Consider the following 23,006-nt stretch of genomic DNA (forward strand, 5'->3'; position numbering starts at 1 on the left):
GAAGAGAGAAAGGAAGAAATGAAGAGAGAAAGGAAGAAATGAAGAGAGAAAAGAAGAAATGAAGGGAGGAAGGAAGGAAGGAAGGAAGGAAGGAAGGAAGGAAGGAAGGAAGGAAGGAAGGAAGGAAGGAAGGAAGGAAGGAAGGAAGGAAGGAAGGGAGAAAAGGAAGGAATAAATGAAGAGAGGAAGGAAGGATGATTAGAAGGAAGGAGGGAATAAGAGAAGGAAGCAAAGAAAGTAAGGAAGAAATGAGGAGGGGAAGGAAGAATAAAAAAAGGGGGAGGGAGAAAAGTAAAGAAGAAATTAAGAAAGGAAGGGAAGAATAGAAGGAAGGAAGGGAGGGAGAAAAGTAAGAAAGAAATGAAGAGAGGAAGGAAGAAAGGAAGGAAGGGAGGGAGAAAAGTAAGAAAGAAATGAAGAGAGGAAGGAAGAAAGGGAGGGAGAAAAGTAAGAAAGAAATGAAGAGAGGAAGGAAGAAAGGGAGGAAGAAAAGTAAGAAAGAAATGAAGAGAGACTGGAAGGAAGGAAGGAAGGAAGGAAGGAAGGAAGGAAGGAAGGAAGGAAGGAAGGAAGGAAGGAAGGAAATGAAGAGAGGTAGGAAGAAAGGAAGGAAGGGAGGGAGAATAGTAAGGAAGAAAGAGAGGAAGGAAGGAAGAATAGAAGGAAGGAGGAATTGAGAGAAGGAAGCAAAGAAAGTAAAGAAGAAACATGCTTGCCTGTGTTATTCCATATTCCCAAAAAATAAAGAAAGAAGAGAATCTACTGGGCTTGCTGGAAAACGTTAGTCCGATTAGTGCCGCAGCGCTGTCAGTGTATTCTGACAGTGAAGGAATCTAGCCGAGTCCTCCGCTGTCAGAATTCAATGACACAACGTGGGGGGATTCCTCCATCCACCTTGGTTATGTGGATTGGGGGATTCTGTTAACTGGCTGAGGGAAAAGAACTGAACCATGTATGGCCAGCTTTAGGCTACCTATCTGATAGACCTGATAGATAGGTTACAGTTTACAAATACACTATATTACCAACAGTATTGGGACGCCTGCCTTTACATGCACATTAAATTTATTGGCATCCCAGTCTTAGTCCGTAGGGTTCAATATTAAAACCCAGTGCAGGCATCAACAAAAAAAAATAAACAATAAACTATAAACAGCCGATATGTATTCTTCTACATATTTTTGGTACAAAAAAAAAAATCGCAATAAGCGTATATTGATTGGTTTGGGAAAAAGTTATAGCGTCTTCAAAATAGGGGATAGTTTTATGGCATTTTTATTATTCTTTTTTTTTTTTTACTATTAATGGCGACGATCTGTGATTTTTATCGAGACTGCGACATTATGGAGGACACATCGGACAATTTGGACACATTTTTGGGACCACTGGCATTTATACAGCGATAAGTGCTATAAAAATGCATTGATTACTGTAAAAATGTCACGGGCAGTGAAGGGGTTAACCACTAGGGGGGCGATCAAGGGGTTAATTGTGTTCCCTAGTGTGTGTGCTAACTGAAGCAGGGAGGGGGCTGTGTAGGGGAGATGACAGATCGCTGTTCATACTTCTCCCCTCATGCCGCGTACACACGATCGGAAATGCCGCCAGCAAAACTCAGATGAGAGCTTCCTGTCAGAAAATGCGACCGTGTGTGTGCTCCATCGGCCTTTTGCTGGCGGAATTCCAGCCAGCAAAAGATTGAGAGCAGGTTCTCTATTTTTCGGTCGGGAAAATTTTCCTATCTGAAAATGCGTTCGCCTGTATGCAATTCGGACGCGCAAAAAAATCACGCATGCTCGGAAACAATTTGACGCATGCTCGGAAGCATTGAACTTAATTTTCTCGGCTCGTCGTAGTGTTGTACGTCACCGCGTTCTTGACGGTCGAAAGTTCAGAGAACTTTTGTGTGACTGTGTGCATGCAAGGCAAGCTTGAGCAGAATTCCGTCAGAAAAACCATCCAAGTATTTCTGACAGAAATTCCGATCGTGTGTACGCGGCATCAGAGAACCGGAAACTTTGTGTTTACACACACGGATCCTGGTTTTCCATGTGTCAGCAGCGATCGAGGGAGCCCAGTGGTGATCGTGACCGCCGGGCACTCGCATCAACTCCGGGGGCGAGCAGCGGGCGCGCGGGTGCCCCTAGTGGCCACAGGGCGAAGCGACGTAACATAACGTAGTTTCGCCCAGCCATGCCATTCTCCCGCAGTACAACTGTGCGGCTGGTCGGCAAGTGGTTAAGACTGGGATTCAATTTTATGTGCGTGTAAAGACAGGAGTCCCAAAACTTTTTGTAATATAGTGTAGGTTACATAGACCCATTAGAAAAGTCAGATATACACAGGCTGCCACTCACTACAAACCCCATGCACCTCCTGGCTGCTGGTTTCCAGGTAAAATCGGAGCACAATGGTTTATCATGTCCGGCATTCTGCAGGGTATTTGATGTAGAACACAAAATATATATTTAAGAAAAATCTGCCACCTACCAACCCAATCTTGCTCTTTTTTGGCTCCAGACAAAATCTGAGGTCGCACTGTGGCTTATCTTGCTCTTGATCTTGACAGCTATTTGAAGTAGCTTATAAAATGTATATTTAAATAGAACTGTAGATCCAAACATTAGATTTAGGGTTTTTTTTTTTCCCCAATACGGCTGGTTCGTTTTCCTATTTGCCTTGTACAAATAATTCAGTATTTTAGTTTGGGCAGCTGTTGAGCGGGAAGATTAATAGTTGGAAAATGATTTCCTTTTAGCATACAAAACCACAGGTATTTTTATTACCATATTATTAATATCTGACTGTGTATGCCCATACTGTACCATTCATATCACGCTGTATTGTGACTAATCTAATTTCCAGCTTCACTGACCTTATAAGCTCCAATAGTCCTGCTTACCAGCCTGCTCATTGTGTGTCTGTGCACTTTTTTTTTTTCATATTATTATTATTTATGTCTAGTATGAGCGTGTACTTCTTTTTTTCATAACTCCCAAGCTCTGTAAATTTAACCTATACTATACCAGAGAAGATTTGTTCTTTTAAATATGAACTCTAGGCAGATATACAGTAGATGCAAACTAATGTAGCCTTGTAATAATTAATATACAGTATAATCAAGGCCGGGTCAAGGGGTGGGCAAGAGGAGCAGTTGCCCTGGGCTCAATGGTTTACTGTAGGGATAAGGGTGCCTTCCTCCTGTTACAAGCCTGACAGGAGTACCGATTTTGACAAGCGTAGCATCCCCTAAGCTTGCACATCATGAACAGAGGGGGGACACAGCTTGGCATCTTTGCCCTGGGCACTGGGTGACCATGTCCCGCCACTGAGTATAATTACCTGTATTTTTTTGTAAATGCAAGCAGTGGAAGTACCTGAATCAGGGGCGGATCCAGAGTCTAGTCTCGGCAAGGGCACTGCCAGAAAATATGTTTTTTTGGGGCAATTTATCGGGAAAATGGCTGGTGTTGGTGCTTCAATCATCATGGCACCATGGTTGTTATGGTGTCAGGATGATTGAAGCACATTATTTCTATTATATAAAATGAAATTGTTAAACTCACCATAATGCAGAATCAGTGGGAGCCCTGAATGTGTCACTTGCCACGTCACCTGCCACACGTTGCGGATTGTCACTTGCCACTTTACCTGCCACCAGATGTGTATTGTAACTTGCCATGTCACCTGCCACACATTGCAGATTGTCACTTGCCAGGTCGCCTGCCACCAGATGCGGATTGTCACTTGCCACGTCGCCTGCCACCAGATGCGGATTGTCACTTTCCACGTCGCCTGCCACCAGATGCAGGTTGTCACTTGCCACCAGATGCAGGTTGTCACTTGCCACCAGATGCAGGTTGTCACTTGCCTGCTACAATTGTCACTTGCTGTGTCACTTTCATGCTTTGTCCCAGAGAGTCAGGCAGCAGATTACCAATCAGGCAGCAGAGAGATGATCTAATCTCTCTGCTGCCCGCGGCTGCCTGCACAGTGAGGGCAGAACTGCAGGGATGCAGGGCGGGCGGTGAGAGATGATGTCATCTCTCTGCTCCCCCGCCTGCCGGCTCCCTGATTGGCCAGCAGCCCGCCTGCTCTCTCAGGCTCTTACCCGCCCGGTCCGCCCGCTCTCTCACCCGCTGAGCCAGCCGCCTGCGCTCTCTCCCGCATTCTCGGAGAGGGCAATTGCCCCGTGGCACCCCCCTGGATCTGCCCCTGACCTGAATTTGACCTGCTATCTCCTTGCAGTCTCTGTATAGCAGTGCTGCAGTGTGAGAAGAAGAAACAGCACAAGGGGCCAGTTAGTTCCTGTGCATGCTGATAGGAGGAGAAAGCAGAGTTGCCAAGAGCTAAACTCATTACTGTGCCGCTTCACCTTTCGTTCTGCAGTCACAGGCTGGGGTGATTCTAGGAAGATCTGAGCTCAGAGGAAGTGGGTTGAATGATGCTGGCTGTCGGATTGAGGACATCTAGTGGCTGAAATGAGCACTGTTGGGGAAATCTCTAGGCAGAAGGTGAATATTGCAGCACAAGCTGTTTTTATTTTATGTTTTAATGGATAATTCGTCTTTATCTTGTTATTTTTGGCTGGAGGTCAGCTTTAACTTACAGCATCTATAACATTTTTATATTTACTATATAAGGATCCAAATTTGTATCTCAGACCCTTCCATGTTCCCAAATGCTCAATCCACTCAAAAGTATTATTTTAGTCATTCCAGATCTCCCGTCTTATTCTCCACACCTGTCCACCTAGAACGTTTCCGCCCGCCTCGGCTACTGCTGCATTCTCTGTAATATAAAATAAAACTCTAAAAGGGAGAGTGGAAACCCCACAGCAGTGGTGCAGGCCTAGGAACGGAGCACAGAGATCTCACTAGGATGTCCCCAAGAGGTTTGGGGTGCAAACATTCAGCAAACGCCAAGTGAGGGAGGGTACTCATACATAAGGACAAATGACTTCCTAATAACTATTTTCTATGCAGCATCCACATGTGCTGGAACAAGCCCATCAGATGCAGACAGTCCAGGGGTATACAGCTTTATGCATGTGTGGGGATAACAAAATTACCAGCGTATTCCCATTGAAAGCCATTCATTGCCATGTATGCAGAAATGCAAAATGTATAAACCAAAACACAGTTACCAGATACGTCATTTTTTAACTTAACATTGAAATATTCTTCATATTGCTTTTATAGTGATCGCTAAGCAGCCATTTAAATATACACTATATTACCAAAAGTATTGTGACGCCTGCCTTTACACGCACATGAACTTTAATGGCATCCCAGTCTTATGCCACGTACAGACGATCGGAATTTCCGACAGCCAAACTGTGGATTTATTTCCGATGGATGTTTGCTGAAACTTGTCTTGCATACACACGGTCGCACAAATTTTTTCGGAAATTCCGATCGGCAAGAACGTGCTGACGTACAACACGTACGACGGGACTAGAAAAAGGAAATTCAATAGCCAGTGCGGCTCTTCTGCTTGATTCCGAGCATGCGTGGAATTTTGTGCGTCGGAATTGTGTACACACGATCGGAATTTCCGACAACGGATTTTGTTGTCGGAGAATTTGAGATCCAGCTCTCAAATTTTTGTTGTCGTAAATTCCGACAGAAAATGTCCGATGGAGCCTCCACATGGTCAGAATTTCCGACAATAAGCTCCCATCGAACATTTGTTGTCGGAAATTCCGATCGTGTGTACGTGGCATTATTCCATAGGGTTCAATATTGAGTTGGCCCACCCTTTGCAGCTATAGCAGCTTTAACTCTTCTGGGAAGGCTGTCCACAAGGTTTAGGAGTGTATCTATGGGAATGTTTGACCATTCTTCCAGAAGCGCATTTGTGAGGTCAGGCACTGGTGCTGGACAAGAAGGCCTGGCTTGCATTCTCCGCTGTAAATCACCCCAAAGGGGTTCTATCGGGTTGAGGTCAGGACTCTGTGCAGGCCAGTCAAGTTCCTTCACCCCAAACTCGCTTATCCATGCCTTTATGGACTTTGCTTTGTGTACTGGTGTGCAGTCATGTTGGAACAGGAAGGGGCCATCTCCAAACTGTTCCAAAAAAGTTGGGAGCATGAAATTATCCAAAATGTCTTGGTATGCTGATGCCTTAAGAGTTCCCTTTACTGGAACTAAGGGGCCAAGCCCAACCCCTGAAAAACAGCCCCACACTATATTCCTCCCTCCACCAAATGATTTGGACCAGTGCACAAAGCAAGGTCCATAAAGACATGGATGAGCTAGTTTGGGGTGGAGGAACTTGACTGGCCTGCACAGAGTCCTGATATCAACCCAATAGAACACCTTTGAGATGAATTAGAGCGGAGACTGTGAGCCAGACCTTCTTGTCCAACATCAGTGCCTGACCTCACAAATGCCCTTCTGGAAGAATGGTCAAACCTTCCCATAGACACACCCAGAAGAGTTGAAGCTGTTATAGCTGCAAAGGGTGGGCCAACTCAATATTGAACCCTACGGACTAAGACAGGGATGCCTTTAAAGTTCATGTGTGTGTAAAGGCAGGTGTCCCAATACTTTTGGTAATATAGTGTATCAGGAATATGAAATGTTGGGGTAACAAATACCTTACAGTGACACTAAAGCTTCGTTTTTTGTTTTTTTTAAATAGCAAACATGTCATACTTGCCTCTACTGCGCAGCTCGTTTTGCACAGAGTGGCCCCGAACGTCCTCTTTTGGGGTCCCTCTGCGGCTCTCACGGCTCCTCCCTGCATTAGATAACCCCCTGGGAGAAGCGCTCTCCCGGGGGGGGTTACCTTGCGGGCAAGTCATTCATTTGGCATCCATAGCAGCCGAATGTATGACTCGGCCCTGTCCCCCCAGGTCATTGGATTTGATTGACAACAGCGGGAGCCAATGACTGCGCTGCTTTCAATCCATCCAATCAGGGCCTGAGACATTGGCTTTTGCTGGTGTGCTCATCCCCGGGACGTAATAGAGGGGGTACAGGTTAGTAAAACGGGGGCTCGGGGGGGTCTGCAGCATTACAGGAGGTTTTTCACCTCAATGCATAGATGTGAAAAATCTTGAGCCCGGGTTCACACTATAATGCGCTGCGGACCACACAGGAGCGCTGTGCGTCCCTGTTCACTGTTTCAGGGACGAATCAGGGCCGATTCTATGCCTGAATTCGGCCCTGAAACGCAGCCAAAGACGCACAGCGTTTTTGTGCAGTGCGCACCGCAGCCGCCCCGGAGGTATGTGAACCGGCTCCATAGGGAGCCAGTCAAATTCTCCTGCTATGCGAATTAGAGGTGCGGAAACGCACCTCTAATTCGCATAGGTGTGAACCCGGGCTGAAGGTTTAAAACCCCTTTAATGACACTGTAATCTATTTTTCATGTATACAGTATATATATTTTTTTTTTTTTCATTCAAGTTTTTTCATCATCATTAAAGAAAAATTATTACAGTATAATCATCATAGTAAAATCATTACAATGTAATGCACAGTGAATTCAAAATATAACACAATCTATTGATTATCTTGCCACTGTGTTAATCAGAATTAACAATATAGAGAAATAAAATATAAAATAATATAATATCAATTTTTGACTTTGACCATATCCATATAATTTCAAGTAGTACTCCTGCTTATTTTAAGATAGGCTAAAGCCTCAATCCCCCTTCGACACCCCAATTATTATTATTTTTTTGTGTGTTTCACTGCCTCTTTGTAACGTCTCTGTGAGCTCCTCTCCTTTTCCCCATAACACGTGGTTTATAGCGTGTTAGAAGCATTAAAATACACATAAATGGGCCCTAAATTCTTGACAGTAGTCTGTGAACTTACAATCCAATGCCCCTACCACAGTAGGATGAGTTTCGGTAGTTAATTTCGCCATATGTTATCAGATTTTGGAATGGAAAGCACCAAAAAATGGGGGTAACATACAAATTCTTTGTATATTGTGTCCTTGGTGCGACCCAAACCTCTGACCCAGGACAGAATACTAAACACGTCATAGCTCTTTAATCTTGCTTGACAGAATGCAGTAAAAAGAATTCCTTTCTTGGATAAAAGAGTTAACTTATTGTACATATGTCAGCGGGCAGGGTTTACACCAGCTAACACAGGTAAAGCTTGAACATATGGCAAGGAGCATCAGTGTGAATGAAACCGATGACCTCTGTGTTAAGTGTGGCTTCAGCTTAGCGGTGACCAAGAGCAGCGTGTCCTTGACGGTAAATGCCCCCACCTCTGCTAAGCTCTGTGATTTTCAGCTTTCAGGCCACCCTGGAGTTCACTACAGTAAAATCTACAGCTGCTCCATAAGCTTTGCAGTGAGGAATGGAGGTGACCGTGTCAGGCAGAGGAGGATGTGCAATCTACGACTAAAAACTGGGCGCAGACATGGAAGAGGAGTCACCCAATCTGACCGTTTTCAGACTGATAAGGCAATCGTCTCAAATCTATGGTGGCGGAAGATTCCGATCGCCCAACTGATATAGGAAGGAAAGATCGCCAGTCTTTAGCCTAGTACACACCACCAGTGTTGGCAACCGTCAGTATTTTTACCGGCAGCCAGTAAAAAACAGGCAATTTTCTCCTGCCAGTAAATGCCAGTAAAAGTAAAAGGTTGCCAGTAAAAAATATGGCTCTGACGCTCGGCTTGGTCCGGAGTTGGCTGAGACCATCCCAGTGCCTGCTACAGTGTGATTGGGCAGTTCAGGCGGAGGCGGTGCCTGAGCATGTCGTGTGATGTCATGGTGCAATGGAGCCAAGCAGAGTGGCCAGAGCCTCATGTGCGGGTCTGCGGTATTGGAGCAAGGAAAGCTGGGACCGGAACCCCTCAGTGCTGTTTAGACTGGAGTGGACTGGAGGGAGCGCTTGGCTTGGAGAGAGACTGTCACTGTGACTCAGGAGGGGACATGTTGTGTCAGAGAAGTCTCATCATCATCTGTGCTGCTGCACATCGCTGTCATTGTCACTGTGAGAGTGAATTTTATGTGAGTGTGCGCCCATTCTAATTTCTCACCCTCCTGAGTCCTGTCCCTGAGCTACTTACTTACTATATCGAAAATAAAATAAGAAATATGTTTCTTTGCCTTATCTACTTTAACCACTTCAATACCAGGCACTTAGACACCTTCGCACCCAGGCCAATTTTCAGCTTTCAGCACTGTCGCAATTTGAATGACAATTGCGCGGTCATGCTACACTGTACCCAAACAAATTTTTTATCATTTTGTTCCCACAAATAGAGCTTTCTTTTGGTGGTATTTGATCACCTCTGCAGTTTTTATTTTTTGCGCAACAAATAAAAAAAGACCGAAAATTTTGAAAAAAAACAAGTTTTTCTTTGTTTCTGTTAAAACTTTTTGTAAATAAGTACGTTTTCTTCTTCAATGACGGGCACTGATATGGCTGCACTGACGGGCACTGATACGGTGGCACTGATGGGCACCGATGAGGTGGCACCAATGAGGTGACACTGATGAGGTGGCACTGATGGGCACTGATGATGGGCACTGATAGGCAGCACTGATGGGCACTGATAGGTGGCACTGGTATGCGGCACTGATGGGCACTCATAGGTGGCACTGATGGGCACTTATAGGCGGCACTGATGGGCACTCATAGGTGGCATTGATGGCTACTTATGGGTGGCACTGATAGTTGGTACAGATGGGCACGGATGGGCACTGATAGATGGGCACTGACAGGTGGCATGAATGGACACTGATGGGTGGCACTGATGATACTGCTTGTTTGCAGTGATGCCCCTAAGGGTGGATTGCTGGGCATCACTGCAACATAATGATGCCAATCAGTGCCCATTTGTGGGCACTGATTGGCACAGATTTGGCACACTGGGCACATGTGGATGGCCATGGGGTACATACCTGGCCATCCACATGTTGCCCCTTCCCTGGTGGTCCTAGTGGCGATCCCTAGTGGTCCAGTGTGGTGATCTGAGGGAGGGCTGCGCTGATAAACAATCAGCGCAGACCCCCCCTGCCAGGAGAGCCGCCGATCGGCTCTCCTCTACTCGCGTCTGTCAGATGCGAGTGAGGAAGAGCCGATCAACGGCTCTTCCTATTGACAGCGTGATCAGCCATGATTGGACACGGCTGATTACGTGGTAAAGAGCCTCCGCCGGAGGCTCTTTACCAAGATCGGTGTAGCGGTGTGTCAGACTGACACACTGATCCACCGATCGCCGCGATGCACGCTGCGGCATGTTATCCTGCTGGACGTCATATGACGTCCAGTCAGGATAACAGAACCACTTCCCGGACGTCAATCCGCCATAGGGCGGGCGGGAAGTGGTTAAATCATATTGCTAATTGCATATTTGTAGCGTAAATACTCTCATTTGCACTTAAAACTGTAATTTTGTAACTTTTGGAAATGTCAGTAAAAACGTGGCTGTGCCAGTAAATTTTGGGTGTTATGTCAGTAGCCTAAACATCCCTTGTAATAGGAATCTTTTGTGGCGGATCCTCTTTATGTAGAGATGCAGGGTCAATAAGACCCCACATCTCTCCTCCAGGCTGGAAAGCAGGAGATTGGAAAAAAAAGAATCCACAATCTCATGCTTACCAGCCACGATCGCAGGTTTGTTTACATACGCGGCCCAGACGTAATGTCATAACGTTGCGCCCGGGCCTATGCCGGTCATAGAGATGACTGGTGACCATGTGGTCACCGGAAATCTCTATGGTCGTCATCTGGTGGCAGTCGATTCTTTCTCCGGGTCCACGATGGAAATGGGAGGGCCCGGAGAAGCACCGGATGGCGGTGGGAGGGGGGGGTGTTCCCTCCCGTTGCCTGTAAGAACGATCAAGCAGCGGAACTGCCACTATGAGGATATCTGAATGATGCCTGTAGACTACAAAGCTTCATAGAGGGCCTGTAGCCCAGTGGTCATCAACCCTGTCCTCGGGACCCACCAACAGGCCAGGTTTGCAAGATAACTGAAATACGTCACAGGTGATATCATATGCTGCTCAATAATTGCAGTATTCTAGTCTGCATCTCCCCAAGGTAATACATAAAACCTGGCCTGTTAGTGGGTCCTGAGGACAGGGTTGATGACCACTGCTGTAGCAGATCACTGAACACAGTTGGGTTGATTTATTAAAACTGGAGAGTGCAAAAATCCAGTGCAGCTGTGCATGGTAGCCAATCGACTTCTAACTTCAGCTTTTTCAATTAAGCTTTGAGGGAAAAAAAAAAAACATAAAAAACCTGGAAGCTGATGCAGAGCTGTTTCAGCTCTGTCTAGAGCAGTGATGGCCAAACTTGGCACCCTAAATGTTTTGGAACTACATTTCCCATGATGCTCCAATACACTGCAGAGTGAATGCGCATCATGGGAAATGTAGTTCCAAAACATCTGGGGTGCCAAGGTTCACCATCACTGGTCTAGGGTCTCTCTACACTATAGCAATAAATGCATGTAGTGATCCATTACTTGCTGATTGCACCAAGCAATAAATCACTATTCAAAGCGATCTGTTGCTACACAGCTGGCATGGGAGTGGTCTGGATCTAGTCTTCACTGACCAAATGCAGACCCAAAAAAAAAAAAGTAAAGTAAAAAGCAATATCCTCTCACTTCTTGTGTCCCTGCGACAGGAAGTGAAGGAAAATGTTCCCAATGGGACACAGATCGTAAGTTCTAATCCACCCCTACTCTATTCAAAATGTAAAAAAAAAAAAAAAATTAACGTGTCAACTTTGAAGCCCCTCACTATATGTGCTCCCATTTACCCAGCATACATAGAAAAATATTTTTTTTTAATATAATATATGGGGAAGTTAAACTGTATAATTAAAAAAGTTGTGACATATGGGGAAAGTTAAAAAAAAAATTGAAAATGTAATTTCATTATTAGGTTACCCTATATAAAAATATTAAAACTAAATATTTCTGAACTTTCTAGTTGTTTCTTTGGGAACCTGCGGTTCCTCTTGTACTGAGCAGGATTACTATTGCGACCACACATCATCAGTAGGGTAAAACTAACCTGTCTCACAACGGCAACTTCTATTGTTTCCAATGTCCAAGTAGGGGACAAGTTTTAGGGATGGATTGGTTTTAAAAGTAAACGAACATACAATGTACTACCCAAGCCTTCAGAGCTTTTACCCTTGTTTAGGACAGGTAGGGGTGCACATCTACTTTAAGTTCCAAAACGTGAACTTATCCTTTAATACCACCTTTACTTTTATAAAAGCCTTCATTGGAAATGGCTTGTATGGGGGCACTCGTAGAAGAGAAGGAACACGACCAACAACAGGGGGATCCAAGAGGAGGAGGGTCAGGGCTGGTAAGTATAACAAGCTTGTTATTTTAGAAAAATAAATGTAAATCTTTACAATCACTTGAAAACTTGATGAATTTCCGGTAAGAAGGACAGTGCACAAACAAAAAGTTTTCCCAGCACACTTACCAGCTAGCCTGCAAATAAAACAAAATGACACTAATAATCTGCAATAAAACCAAAGCTGTTTGTTGCATTCAGACATGCTTGGGACAATCAGATCTATATTCAGACCAAAAAATAAAGAAATAAAGCACTTCGGCACCGTGCACACTAGCGGTTTTATTTAAGAAGCTATTAGCATTTTCTTTCTGCTCCCAGAAGCTGTATGGTGTTATCCTATGTGTCTATGCACACTACTTTAGGCTATTAGCGTTTTTTGAGTTTCAGTGTCTAGGAGCAGAAAAAAAAATTAATTGTTTTTACAGGGTTTACTGGAGCGTTTTTCCAGCAGAAACGCTCCTAAAAATTTTTTTAGCTCCCCCCCCCCCCCCTTTTATTGCAAAAATGCTAATACAACACTAATGCTCCTAAAACACTACTACAAAATGCTACTACCAGCATTTTTTTAGTTTAAAAAAACACTAGTATGCATGGAGCCTTAATAGACCACTTGGGTTTTTTTTTTTTTTCTGTCACTTTTCTATATTTCTCAATTGCACATATGTGTGGCAGCTACACCGGCTCCTCTGTAAAGTGCTATCCTTACTCTTATATTTGAGGGTCTCCATTTTTCAGCATATATAGCAATGGATAAATTATTTATTTATTTCAGGTACTTATATAGCACCATCAATTTACACAGCGCTTTACATATACATTGTACATTCACATCAGTCCCTACCCTCAAGGAGCTTACAATCTAAGGTCCCTAACTCACATTCATACATACTAGGGACAATTTTAGACAGGATCCGGTTAACCTCCCAGCATGTCTTTGGAGTGTGGGAGGAAACCGGAGTACCCGGAGTAAAACCCACAAAAGGCACAGGGAGAACATGCAAACTCCAGGCAGGTAGTGTCGTGGGTGGGATTCAAACCAGTGACCCTTCTTACTACTAGGCAAAAGTGCTACCCACTACACAACTGTTAAGGGCAGGCATGTCTGGAGGTTTCCTCCTTAAAGGCGCAGGAACACAATAAAAGCCTACAAAGAGCACAATGGCAGCTGAAGGTGTACAATGTGTTCCTGCGCCAATTCCAGCAAGCAAGCTACACAAAAAGGACAGCCACCCCAATTTATACCTAGATCCGAAGCAAGGTGCACATGGAAGGGCTTTGCACAGGACAAACCAAAAAAAAAAATCCCAGCCATTGTGCTCTTACTGGGCTTCTAATGACCCCCTTTGCCTTTAAGGAGGGATGGGCTGCCTCCAGGCATACCTGCTCTTAATTTATTCACTGATATATATATATATGTTCCAACATGGAGAATCTTGTATATCAGAGTTAGGAGTGCCCTTTACAGGGGAGCCTCACTGAGGCAGGGCAGAAAACACAGATAGCTGCAAATCCATGCAACTACAGCCTCTGTTTTTTTAGTGTAAATTTTTAGATCGTGTAATTTGTATTTTTTTTTAATTGCAATCTAAGCGCGTTGGGAAACCATGAGCGCCGTACCCCAAAGTCTAGCTATAAACTGCAGTGGTTGCCATTTTGGTATAGCTTGCTCACGAGACGATGATGTCCCCTGCTGCGCCCAGCAGAGTCATTCCCTCCAGTTGAGTAGCGATTCTGTAAGTATTATGTAGCTTGGAGAAGTGTGACTGATCATTGAAAATAATAGATCTATAAAATGTAGCAAATGGGTTTTTATTTAGGAATGTATTATTAATAAAAAAAACTCTCTATTTCTATCCTGTTGTTGCGACAGGAAGGGAAATCTTCCTAAAGAGACACAGATTGGGGGGAAATTTTGTTATTTATACACCCCCCCCCCCATACTACCATACTAAAAATACATACACACACACACACACACACACACACACACACACACACACACACACACCCCCATACTACCATACTAAAAATATACACACACACACTTTTTTTAAGCCCATCTGTGTCTCTTTAGAAGGAAGATTTCACTTCCTGTCCTGTAGTGACAACAGGAAATGAGGGAAATGCTTTCTTTAGGAAAATTGCCCCCTGTGGGGGGGGGGGGGGTCCTGTTCTGGTGACAACTCAAAATATTGGATTATCCCATCACTTCCAATCTATTCCACAGAATGATTTTATATACGATTGTATATTGTCACTAGATGTGCAGGAGAAAAATGCGATAGGAGATCGAAAAAGGTTCTTTCGATGTGCCATACACTTGTGGTGGGCACACGCCTAATGATCAAATGTATGACAAAGAGAAAATATTGATTTACTAAAACTGGAGAGTGCAAAACCTGGTGCATCTCTGTATAGTAACCAATCAGCTTCCAGGTTTTATTGTCAAAGCCCATTATAACTAAAGGCAAACTTTTTGTTTATTTTAGTTTTGGATAGAGTGGAGAGGGATTAGAACGCCTGTTAGTTTTTAATGCTGTCTGTGCCCCCGTTAGGGAGGTTCACCCTCTCTATTTGTCCTTTTTGCCATTATCATTGAAAGTAAAAGAAAATTCCCGCATTTTGGGTTGTCTCCAGAAAAGTAATAGAGTGGAACCTGGGGGTCCTCATGAGATTCCTTTTTTAATTTGCAGGGATTTCCTCTCACTTCCTGTTTTGGCTATGGGGCAGGAAGTGAAGGTAAATCTAGTCATAGGGACACAGAGGGCACAAAAAAAAAAAAAAAAAAAAAAAAACTTTACAGGGGTTATAACCTTGTCTTAATCTATCACATATGGGGGGAGTTTTGCCTATAGTTTTTTCTTTAACTTAACAAGCTGAAGTTAGGAGCTGAATGGCTACCATGCACAGCTGTACCAGATTCTGAGTGCTCTAGATTATTAGTAAATCTCCCCCATAGTGCCATTAATTTCATTGAGATTATTCTGATTGGTTCAAACAGAAAATCTAATCCTTGGAAAGTAGATCAATATGATCCTTAAGTGTATGACCCATCCAACAATTTTTCCAGTTCTACTTTCCTCCCAGGCAATAAATCAGTTGACAAAACAAAATGTGTTCTGTGTATGGCCACCATTGATAATCCATATTTATCTATTTAAAACTGATCAATTTAATAGAAATTATTCTGATCAGTCTGGATCTAAAATCTGATTGTAGGAAAGCAGATGGATCAATATGATCATTAATACTGTCCGTACATGCACTGTTTTTAAATACAATCACATTGTTGACTAAGTTAATGCCCAGGAGAAAAATCTGATCAGAGAGATTGTTCAATGCACCATACACTTAATGATATTGATTCATTTTGTGATTATAGTCATAGACCTAATGATTCATCCACGTTCCTACATTTTGACTTTCTGTCCAGATCGATTCATAGAACCCTTTTTTTTTTTTTTTTTTTTTTTTATTTTTTTTTTTCCTTAACCTGTATCTTTAATCATATTTTCCTGGTGCCAATATGGCAGCATACTACCACGATTGGTGCCAGGAAAGGGAAATTACAGTAAGTATTTGATACAATTTTCTGTTCTATATATGGCCACCATGATGGCTTTGATTGATTTTTCTTATCCGACAGAAATCTCTCGCTAGGAATAATCGATCTATAGTCAACAACCCAATTGATAAACTGGACAATGGGGAAGGGGGTTTTCGATGAATGATTGTGAATTGATAGCGTTTCTATTTAACCTCATGCAACCCCAACATCTGATCGAAATGCAATGGTATTCGTGAACAAAGCATCTCAGGGCACTGATAGATGCTGATTTCTGCCCTATGCCCAGTTTAATCAGATCTAATCTCAATCTGGTCTGAATCAATCAGAAGGGAAGATATGGATATTATTTGCCAATTCGATTGTACTGACTGGATAATAAAACTGAAGTGTGTGTATGGCCACCATGGGAGGACATAGGTGGTAGTAAAAACCTGGCTGGGGCTCTAACCCTCAATACTCATCCAAAACGTAATAAATAACTAAAATGTTTATATCTATCTCTCATTATTATTATTATTTTTTTTTATGAAAGTGATATAAAACAAATTAATATTTTAGAGAATAGATCTATATCTGGGATAAATCTATCTCAGTGGTCTAGTGGGTAGCACTCTCGCCTAGCAGTAAGAAGGGTCGCTGGTTCGAATCCCAACCACGACACTACCTGCCTGGAGTTTGCATGTTCTCCCTGTGCCTGTGTGGGTTTCCTCCGGGTACTCCGGTTTCCTCCCACACTCCAAAGACATGCTGGTAGGTTAATTGGATCCTGTCTAAATTGTCCCTAGTATGTGTATGTATGAATGTGAGTTAGGGACCGTAGATTGTAAGCTCCTTGAGGGTAGGGACTGATGTGAATGTACAATGAATATGTAAAGCGCTGCGTAAATTGACGGCGCTATATAAGTACCTGAAATGAAATAATAAATATATATATATATATATATATATATATATATATATATATATATATATATATATATATATATATATATATATATATATTTAAACTTTAGTGACGTGTGTGCTGAGACTTGTAGTCCTCCAGGTCAGAGCAGATTGCCCTCCCTGGCTGATCTCCTCTTATAAAGAGGTTCTGCAGCAGTTCTTGCTCTGGTGCTGTCAGGTGATCTCCCCCAGACAAGGAGCCGATCCCCCCCCCTCTACACCCTCCATGCAGCCGCCCGCTCTGAGCACAGGAAGGAGGTGATGGCTGCACTGTGGAATGTATGGTATGCTCGCTGGAGCAAACCATTCTCAGCCCGGGGGGTGGGAGGGTTCAGATCGCACCACCTCCCTGTCATTTCGGAGGAGCGGGGCGGGCTGTGTATCTCTCTCCCGGGTACACCTCCACCCCAATTCTCCTGCGTCTCCAGCCTCTCCGTGTCCTCCGTACAAAGCCCCGATCCCCCGGGCCCCAGCCCCCTAGTCCTCCGGTCCCCCCCGCGTCGCCTGGCCTTGGTGTGCTCCGTGGTAGGTGGGATCGGCTCTGCGGGGAAGTCTCTGGCAGATCAATGAATTCGCTTTGATGGCAGAGTCAGCCAACTGAGCGGAGCGCCAAGCACAGGGTAACGGGAGGAAGAGCGAGCAGCGGGGGGCGAGCATCGGTCGGGCACAGCCGGGGAGGTGGGCGCTGTGTAGCCCGGGACTGGCCGCTCGCAGCTGGAGACACCGGAGCGGACTTTGGGGAAACTTAGATACAAAGTTACCTTCATCGCTGCCGGAGGACGGACACGGCCGGGGACCCGACACCGGAACGGGGATGATTTTTCCAAGTAGCAGCAACCCCGTGAGAACCCCGTATAGGAAGCAGGTGAGAGATCCCCGTCCTCCTCCGCACCCAACTCAGCCGATCCCCGGGGATCACCCCCAGGACCTTCCTCACCCCCACCCGGTCCTCCAACACTGCCTCCCCAGACCTTCCTCCTCCGCACCCGGTCCCCCAACTCTGCCGATCCCCGGAGATCAGCCCCAGACCTTCCACACCCGGTCCCTGGGGATCCCCCAACCCTCCCGATCCCTCCCCTCCGACCTCCCTCTCCCCACCCGGTCCCCGGGGATCTGATGTCGTGGCTGCACAGATGTGTTCTCTATAGGGTCCGCCTTGGGCGGAGAAAGACCTTCTTCTTTTCTGGGTGAACTACAAGTCACAGCGATCTAATGGGATGTGCAGTGGTGGTTGCACAGATGGGATCTAGTGTCCTTTGGTAGACACAGGGATCTGCTGAACAGATGTGATCTAGTCCTATACAGACAATGGGATCTGCTGTCCAAGGTGGACAGATGTGATTTGCGGTCCTGTATGGGATCTGCTCTCCTGGTGGAATAGATGTGATCTAGTCCTGGAAGAGGTGATGATGGGATGTGCTGTCCTGGGTGTGCAGATCTGATCCAATGTCCTGGGTGTGCAGATCTGATCCAATGTCCTGGGTGTGCAGATCTGATCCAATGTCCTGGGTGGGCTCCGGAATCTGCTGTGCTGGGTGCGCAGATGTTGGGTTCTGTAATGGGCATAGGGATCTGGTGGTCTGCTTGGCTGGCTTGTATGTGATCGAGTCCTTTTGTAGGCAATGAGATCTGATGGGGGTTCTGGTTGTACAGATGTGATCTGCAGTCCTTTTTTGTAAGCAATGGGATCTGCTATCTTGGTTTTACAGATGTGGTGTAGAATCCTCTTTAGGCACAGAGACCTGATTGGATCTGCTATCCTGGTTGCCTATGTGATCTAGTAGTCCTGTACAAGCACAAAGATTTGATGAAATCTTGTCTTGGGTGTGCAGATTAGAGGGATCTGCATGAATGGCTGTGCAGATATAGATGCAGTCCTGGTTGTACAGATGTGATCTGCTGTCCTTTTGTAGGTAATGGAATCTGCTTTCTTGGTTTTACAGATGTGGTGTAGAGTCCTCCTTTAGACAGAGACCTGATGGGATCTGCTGTCCTGGTTACATATGTGATCTAGCAGTCCCATACAAGCACAAATGTTTGTTGGCTTTGCTGTGCAGATGAGATTTAAAGTAAAAGCTGGCTATAGCTATGAATATAGATCTGCTGTGATCCATTGTCCTGTACATGCTCAGATATGTGATCCAGAGTTGGACAGATGCCATCTTTCCTGTGATCTGATGTCATGGACACATACATGTAAAGCTTGCAGAGAGTGATAGGATTTGGGTGCCAGATGTATCCCTGTACAGCCCCAGTGGGATCTAATGAGATTTAATGCCCTGGCTTCACAGATGTGATATTTGTCTTATGAGAGTAGGAATCGTGACTATTAAATCTGATGGTATCTCATCTTTTTCTGACTTGGGTGGACACAGAGGACTCACAACCTACTGCCCTATATGCATGTATTGTATTTACCCCATATGATGCACAGAGCTGAGGGATGTCTTTGGGATCTTTAAATGTCCTGGAGTGCATGTGGGATCTGGTGACTTGTATAGGAGCTGTGGTGGTGGATACATTTAACCTATACAGAAGATGAGATGTATATCCATGACGAATGTGATCCTGTATGGACGCAGAGTGATTGGGATCTGATGAGATCTTAGCTGTGAGGAACATAGGGAGAGAGTCTTTTGAGTTTAGAAGTGTGTGTGTGTATATATGTGTGTGTGTGTGTGTGTGTGTGTGTGTATATATATATATATATTAGCACAGTATTTGGCTGTATACAAAAGCAGCTTTTCAGTACGGGTACTTTAGGTATATATTGTGCATTTATAACTGTAGTCTGTAGGATGTGATGGGGCTGCTGGAAGATCCTTGTAATCCAATGTATAGAATTAGGATTGATCAATAGGAGCTGAATATCCTGGGTGTGTAGGCGGTGGATGATGTGTGATCTGATCTCCTTAATGTACAGTGGGGGGGGAGGGGGGGGGGGGGTTATACATTGCACATTATATCCTGGTGGTATGATTATACATGCAGGGTAACTGGCACTGTGACCTTGTGTATCACTCCAGGCAAGGATGGAGGGCATGGCTGATCTTTGGCTTGTGTCATTTACATGATGACATCGGTGACCCTCTCCAGCTATTGAGACCTTTTTTATTCATTCAGTCATCCTGAATGTGAAATGGATCCGTCAGTGTATTACAAGAAACAGAAATAATGTTCAAAGGCTATGGCAAAAATTCATTATACTAAACACTCTATTGCTTGATCATTTTATGTGATCAATCCATTCTAATATTTCTTGATCTACCATCAATCCTGGAGATGTGAAGCCTTTATTTATTGAGAGAGTCACTCTGAAGGATAAAAGGTTTAGTTGTCAATGACAAGCTGATTACCTGACAAAACAAGGATATCGCTACTAATGTTTTGATACATTTTAAAGAGCTTGTAGCAATATAACACATCCTACAATTGTATCAATTTAATTGTTTTGTATACAAAAACAAACTGAAAAGTTAAGAGCCTTTTTTTTTATTTTTGTATTTTCTTTAGGCAAACTGCAATCCGTATCTTTAAAAAATAAAATCGCAGGTGTTGACATTTTTATGTATAGAATTTTTATTTTATTTTTTCTGCATATTGCATAGGGTTGTGTTTGTGGTGTGTGGTTTTTGTTGTGTGGTGTGTTTTTTTTTTTTTTTTAATTTTTTTTTTTTTTGTGCTTGCGTTCATTCAGCTCAACAAAGGAAACCCATAAAAATGCATTCTATGAAACACACCCTGCCTTGCTGCACTCTAAAGGACAAATTGTTAAGGTGTACTGTAATATTTCACCTGTAACTCTTAATTAAGTGCTTCACCTTCGAAGTTGTGTGTTTCGTTCGTTTGTCAGCACAGGGTGTTAGCACTGAAATACACACCAAAAAAGGGTGAGGCCTCTTACTGGAAAAGAGCTCTTCTCTGTGCGGATGTGAGTTTCCAGGCTAGTCTCGAGCAATTCTGTTGTATGCAGATAAGATGCTCTGTACGGCTCATTCGGGGACCTGGAAGTCATTGTGAATTGGCCTCTCTCCCTCTCTCCCTCTCTCCCTCGATCGAGCAATAAGATTTGTGATGCTCTTAGAGGTCCGGGACTGCACACATGCTACGCAGAACTACTACCCTTTACCAAAATTGTGGGTAACCTGCCGAACCCCACTTCGCAATAAGGATGGTAATTATTTCTCATGAACTAGGAATTCTCAGTAAGTGCTGGTCATAGTCCAAAGGTGTGGGTAACCCGTTGACAGGGCCGAGACAAGAGGTGGGTGGGCGACATGGTTCCCCTGGGCGCAATAGTTTACTGTAAGGATGGGTATAGGATCCCCTAAGCTTGCACATTATGAATGGGGGGGGGGTACAGTTTGGCATCTTCGCCCTGAGCGTTAGTTGACCTTGGTCCAGCACTGCTTGCTGAACCCCATTTGTGATAATCAAGAATTGCAATTTCTCTTGAACAAGGGGAAAATGCAGATTATAAGCTCATGTTGATTTAAGTCCCTGCCATTTGTACAAACTGGCCATCACTTCCAGCCAATTGGCAGCGATGGCTCTGGCTGAGCATCAAGAAAATGATCAAACTTGGAGGAAGAAAGTGGTAACCAGTTTTAACATTTCATCTTCCAGGAAAGCATGAGTGGCTCCACCCACCTAAAACAGGAAACATATCATCCACAAGAGAAAAAAAGAGCAGTCACCCAGTGTCCTCGGCCTAGCAGGAACATCTAAATGGTTTGTTAGTTTCTTCCCTCAGGCCTTTGTGCTAGTTGCAGGGGCCTCCCTGTATATGCTTTCCCATAATTCCAGGACAGTGGCTTGGAGGGGTCGCATATCTAGGGTGGGGTTTTTTTTTTTTTTTTTTTTTTCCTTCTTCTCTAGGCTACTTTTGTAAATATCCTAGCTGTGGGACCTTCCCTCCCCATAACCTTCTTGGTTTTCCCTAAGGTTCCTTCTCTGCCAAGCAAGGAGGCCACAGGAAGGGCCGGGGGTAGAGGCAGGTGTTTGGCAGTGACTCCCCACTGCCTGCACATCTCAGCAGCTCCCTATCCCCTGGCAAATACATCCTTGGACGATGGGAGTACTGCCTCTCCCTCTCTGCTGACATGGGTACCACTTCACTTGGACCCCACCACCCCTATCCTGGGGGCGTAGGTTGCAGGAGCTTGGTTGGTTGTGAAGCATTCATTCTAGTGGTGCCGGCCATTGTGGATGTTTTGCTGCTAAAAACCTTTGTGAAACTGGTGCATTCCTTTAGTTTTAAAGCTGATCTGGGGGAAAGCAAAATACTCCACTGCAGTGGAGCTCCCCCAACACTGCAAGAGTTAAATGCTTGTTTTATGCCTAAGGCAGGGATGGGCAAACTCTTATGGAATTCAGGAGCTGGCAGGATATATAAATTTTTTTTTTTTTTTTTTTTTTGGTCCATCTCCATTCTGAACAACTAGAGTGCCATAAATTGGGCACTAGCTGTAATTTTTATAGATCATTGACTTTGGCTCTTGGGATTTGTCAAGGCCTTTTGGTTTCGTAATCCTTAGCTCCTGCAGCCTCTGGTGGTCGCAGGCACTCTGACGTCATCGACTACAATGCAGGCCTTGCATTGTTTGAGGATGGTGAGAGTCCGCCCACAAGCTGGAACTTCACGGAGAAGAGGGCAATGACTGCTGGGGGAACGAGGGATATGTGTCCTATTGTACTGGTAAATTTAACCCCTTTCAGTACAAGGAAGGATTTTTCTTTCCTGGGGTCCAGATTTAAACACAGTAGTGCTAAATTCACTTGCCTGTCCCACATTTAAAATGGAATTCCAGGATAAACCCAAATAGTCTTAAAAATGCTCACCAATCCGTTGGGTTGAACGAAAAAAAAAAAAAAAACCTCAGGGTGTGTACCAGGCTTAACCTGTGTAAGAAAAATGTGTATACTTGCCAATTATCGGCCCACTCCAGTCTGGTCACATGATTCCCATTGTTAGTCAGCAGCTGCTGCAGGGAAGGGGACATGGCTAATAGAATGGCCCTAGGAGTCTGTGATGTCACTGCTCCAGGCTTCACCAGCTATTGTCGCATGCTCTCCTTCTCTACAGTCTTTACCAGTGGCTGACACCGGGGATCATGTGCCTGGTCCAGAGCAGGCTGAAATCAGGGTAAGTAGTCAGATCTTAGATTAGTCAGCATA

The 23,006-nt window shown here is 44.4% G+C and overlaps 1 protein-coding gene across 10 annotated transcripts in view; it reads left to right on the forward strand.

Moving 5' to 3' along the window:
- Window positions 1-23,006, forward strand: part of RBMS1 (RNA binding motif single stranded interacting protein 1) — a 531,713-nt gene that overhangs the window by 304,940 nt on the left and 203,767 nt on the right. The window contains exon 1 of one of the 10 annotated variants that reach the window (XM_073634062.1): window positions 17,247-17,694. The exons of 7 other annotated variants lie outside the window; for them this stretch is intronic. In XM_073634062.1, coding sequence (XP_073490163.1) covers window positions 17,644-17,694 — 51 coding nt within the window. In that variant the 5' untranslated portion in view covers window positions 17,247-17,643. Of the gene's footprint in view, window positions 1-17,246; window positions 17,695-23,006 lie in introns of those variants that run through there. 2 more of the 10 variants (XM_073634066.1, XM_073634068.1) reach the window with 2 other exon arrangements.

Source organism: Aquarana catesbeiana, linkage group LG06 (assembly GCF_042186555.1).
Source record: "Aquarana catesbeiana isolate 2022-GZ linkage group LG06, ASM4218655v1, whole genome shotgun sequence".
Lineage (NCBI taxonomy): Eukaryota > Metazoa > Chordata > Amphibia > Anura > Ranidae > Aquarana > Aquarana catesbeiana.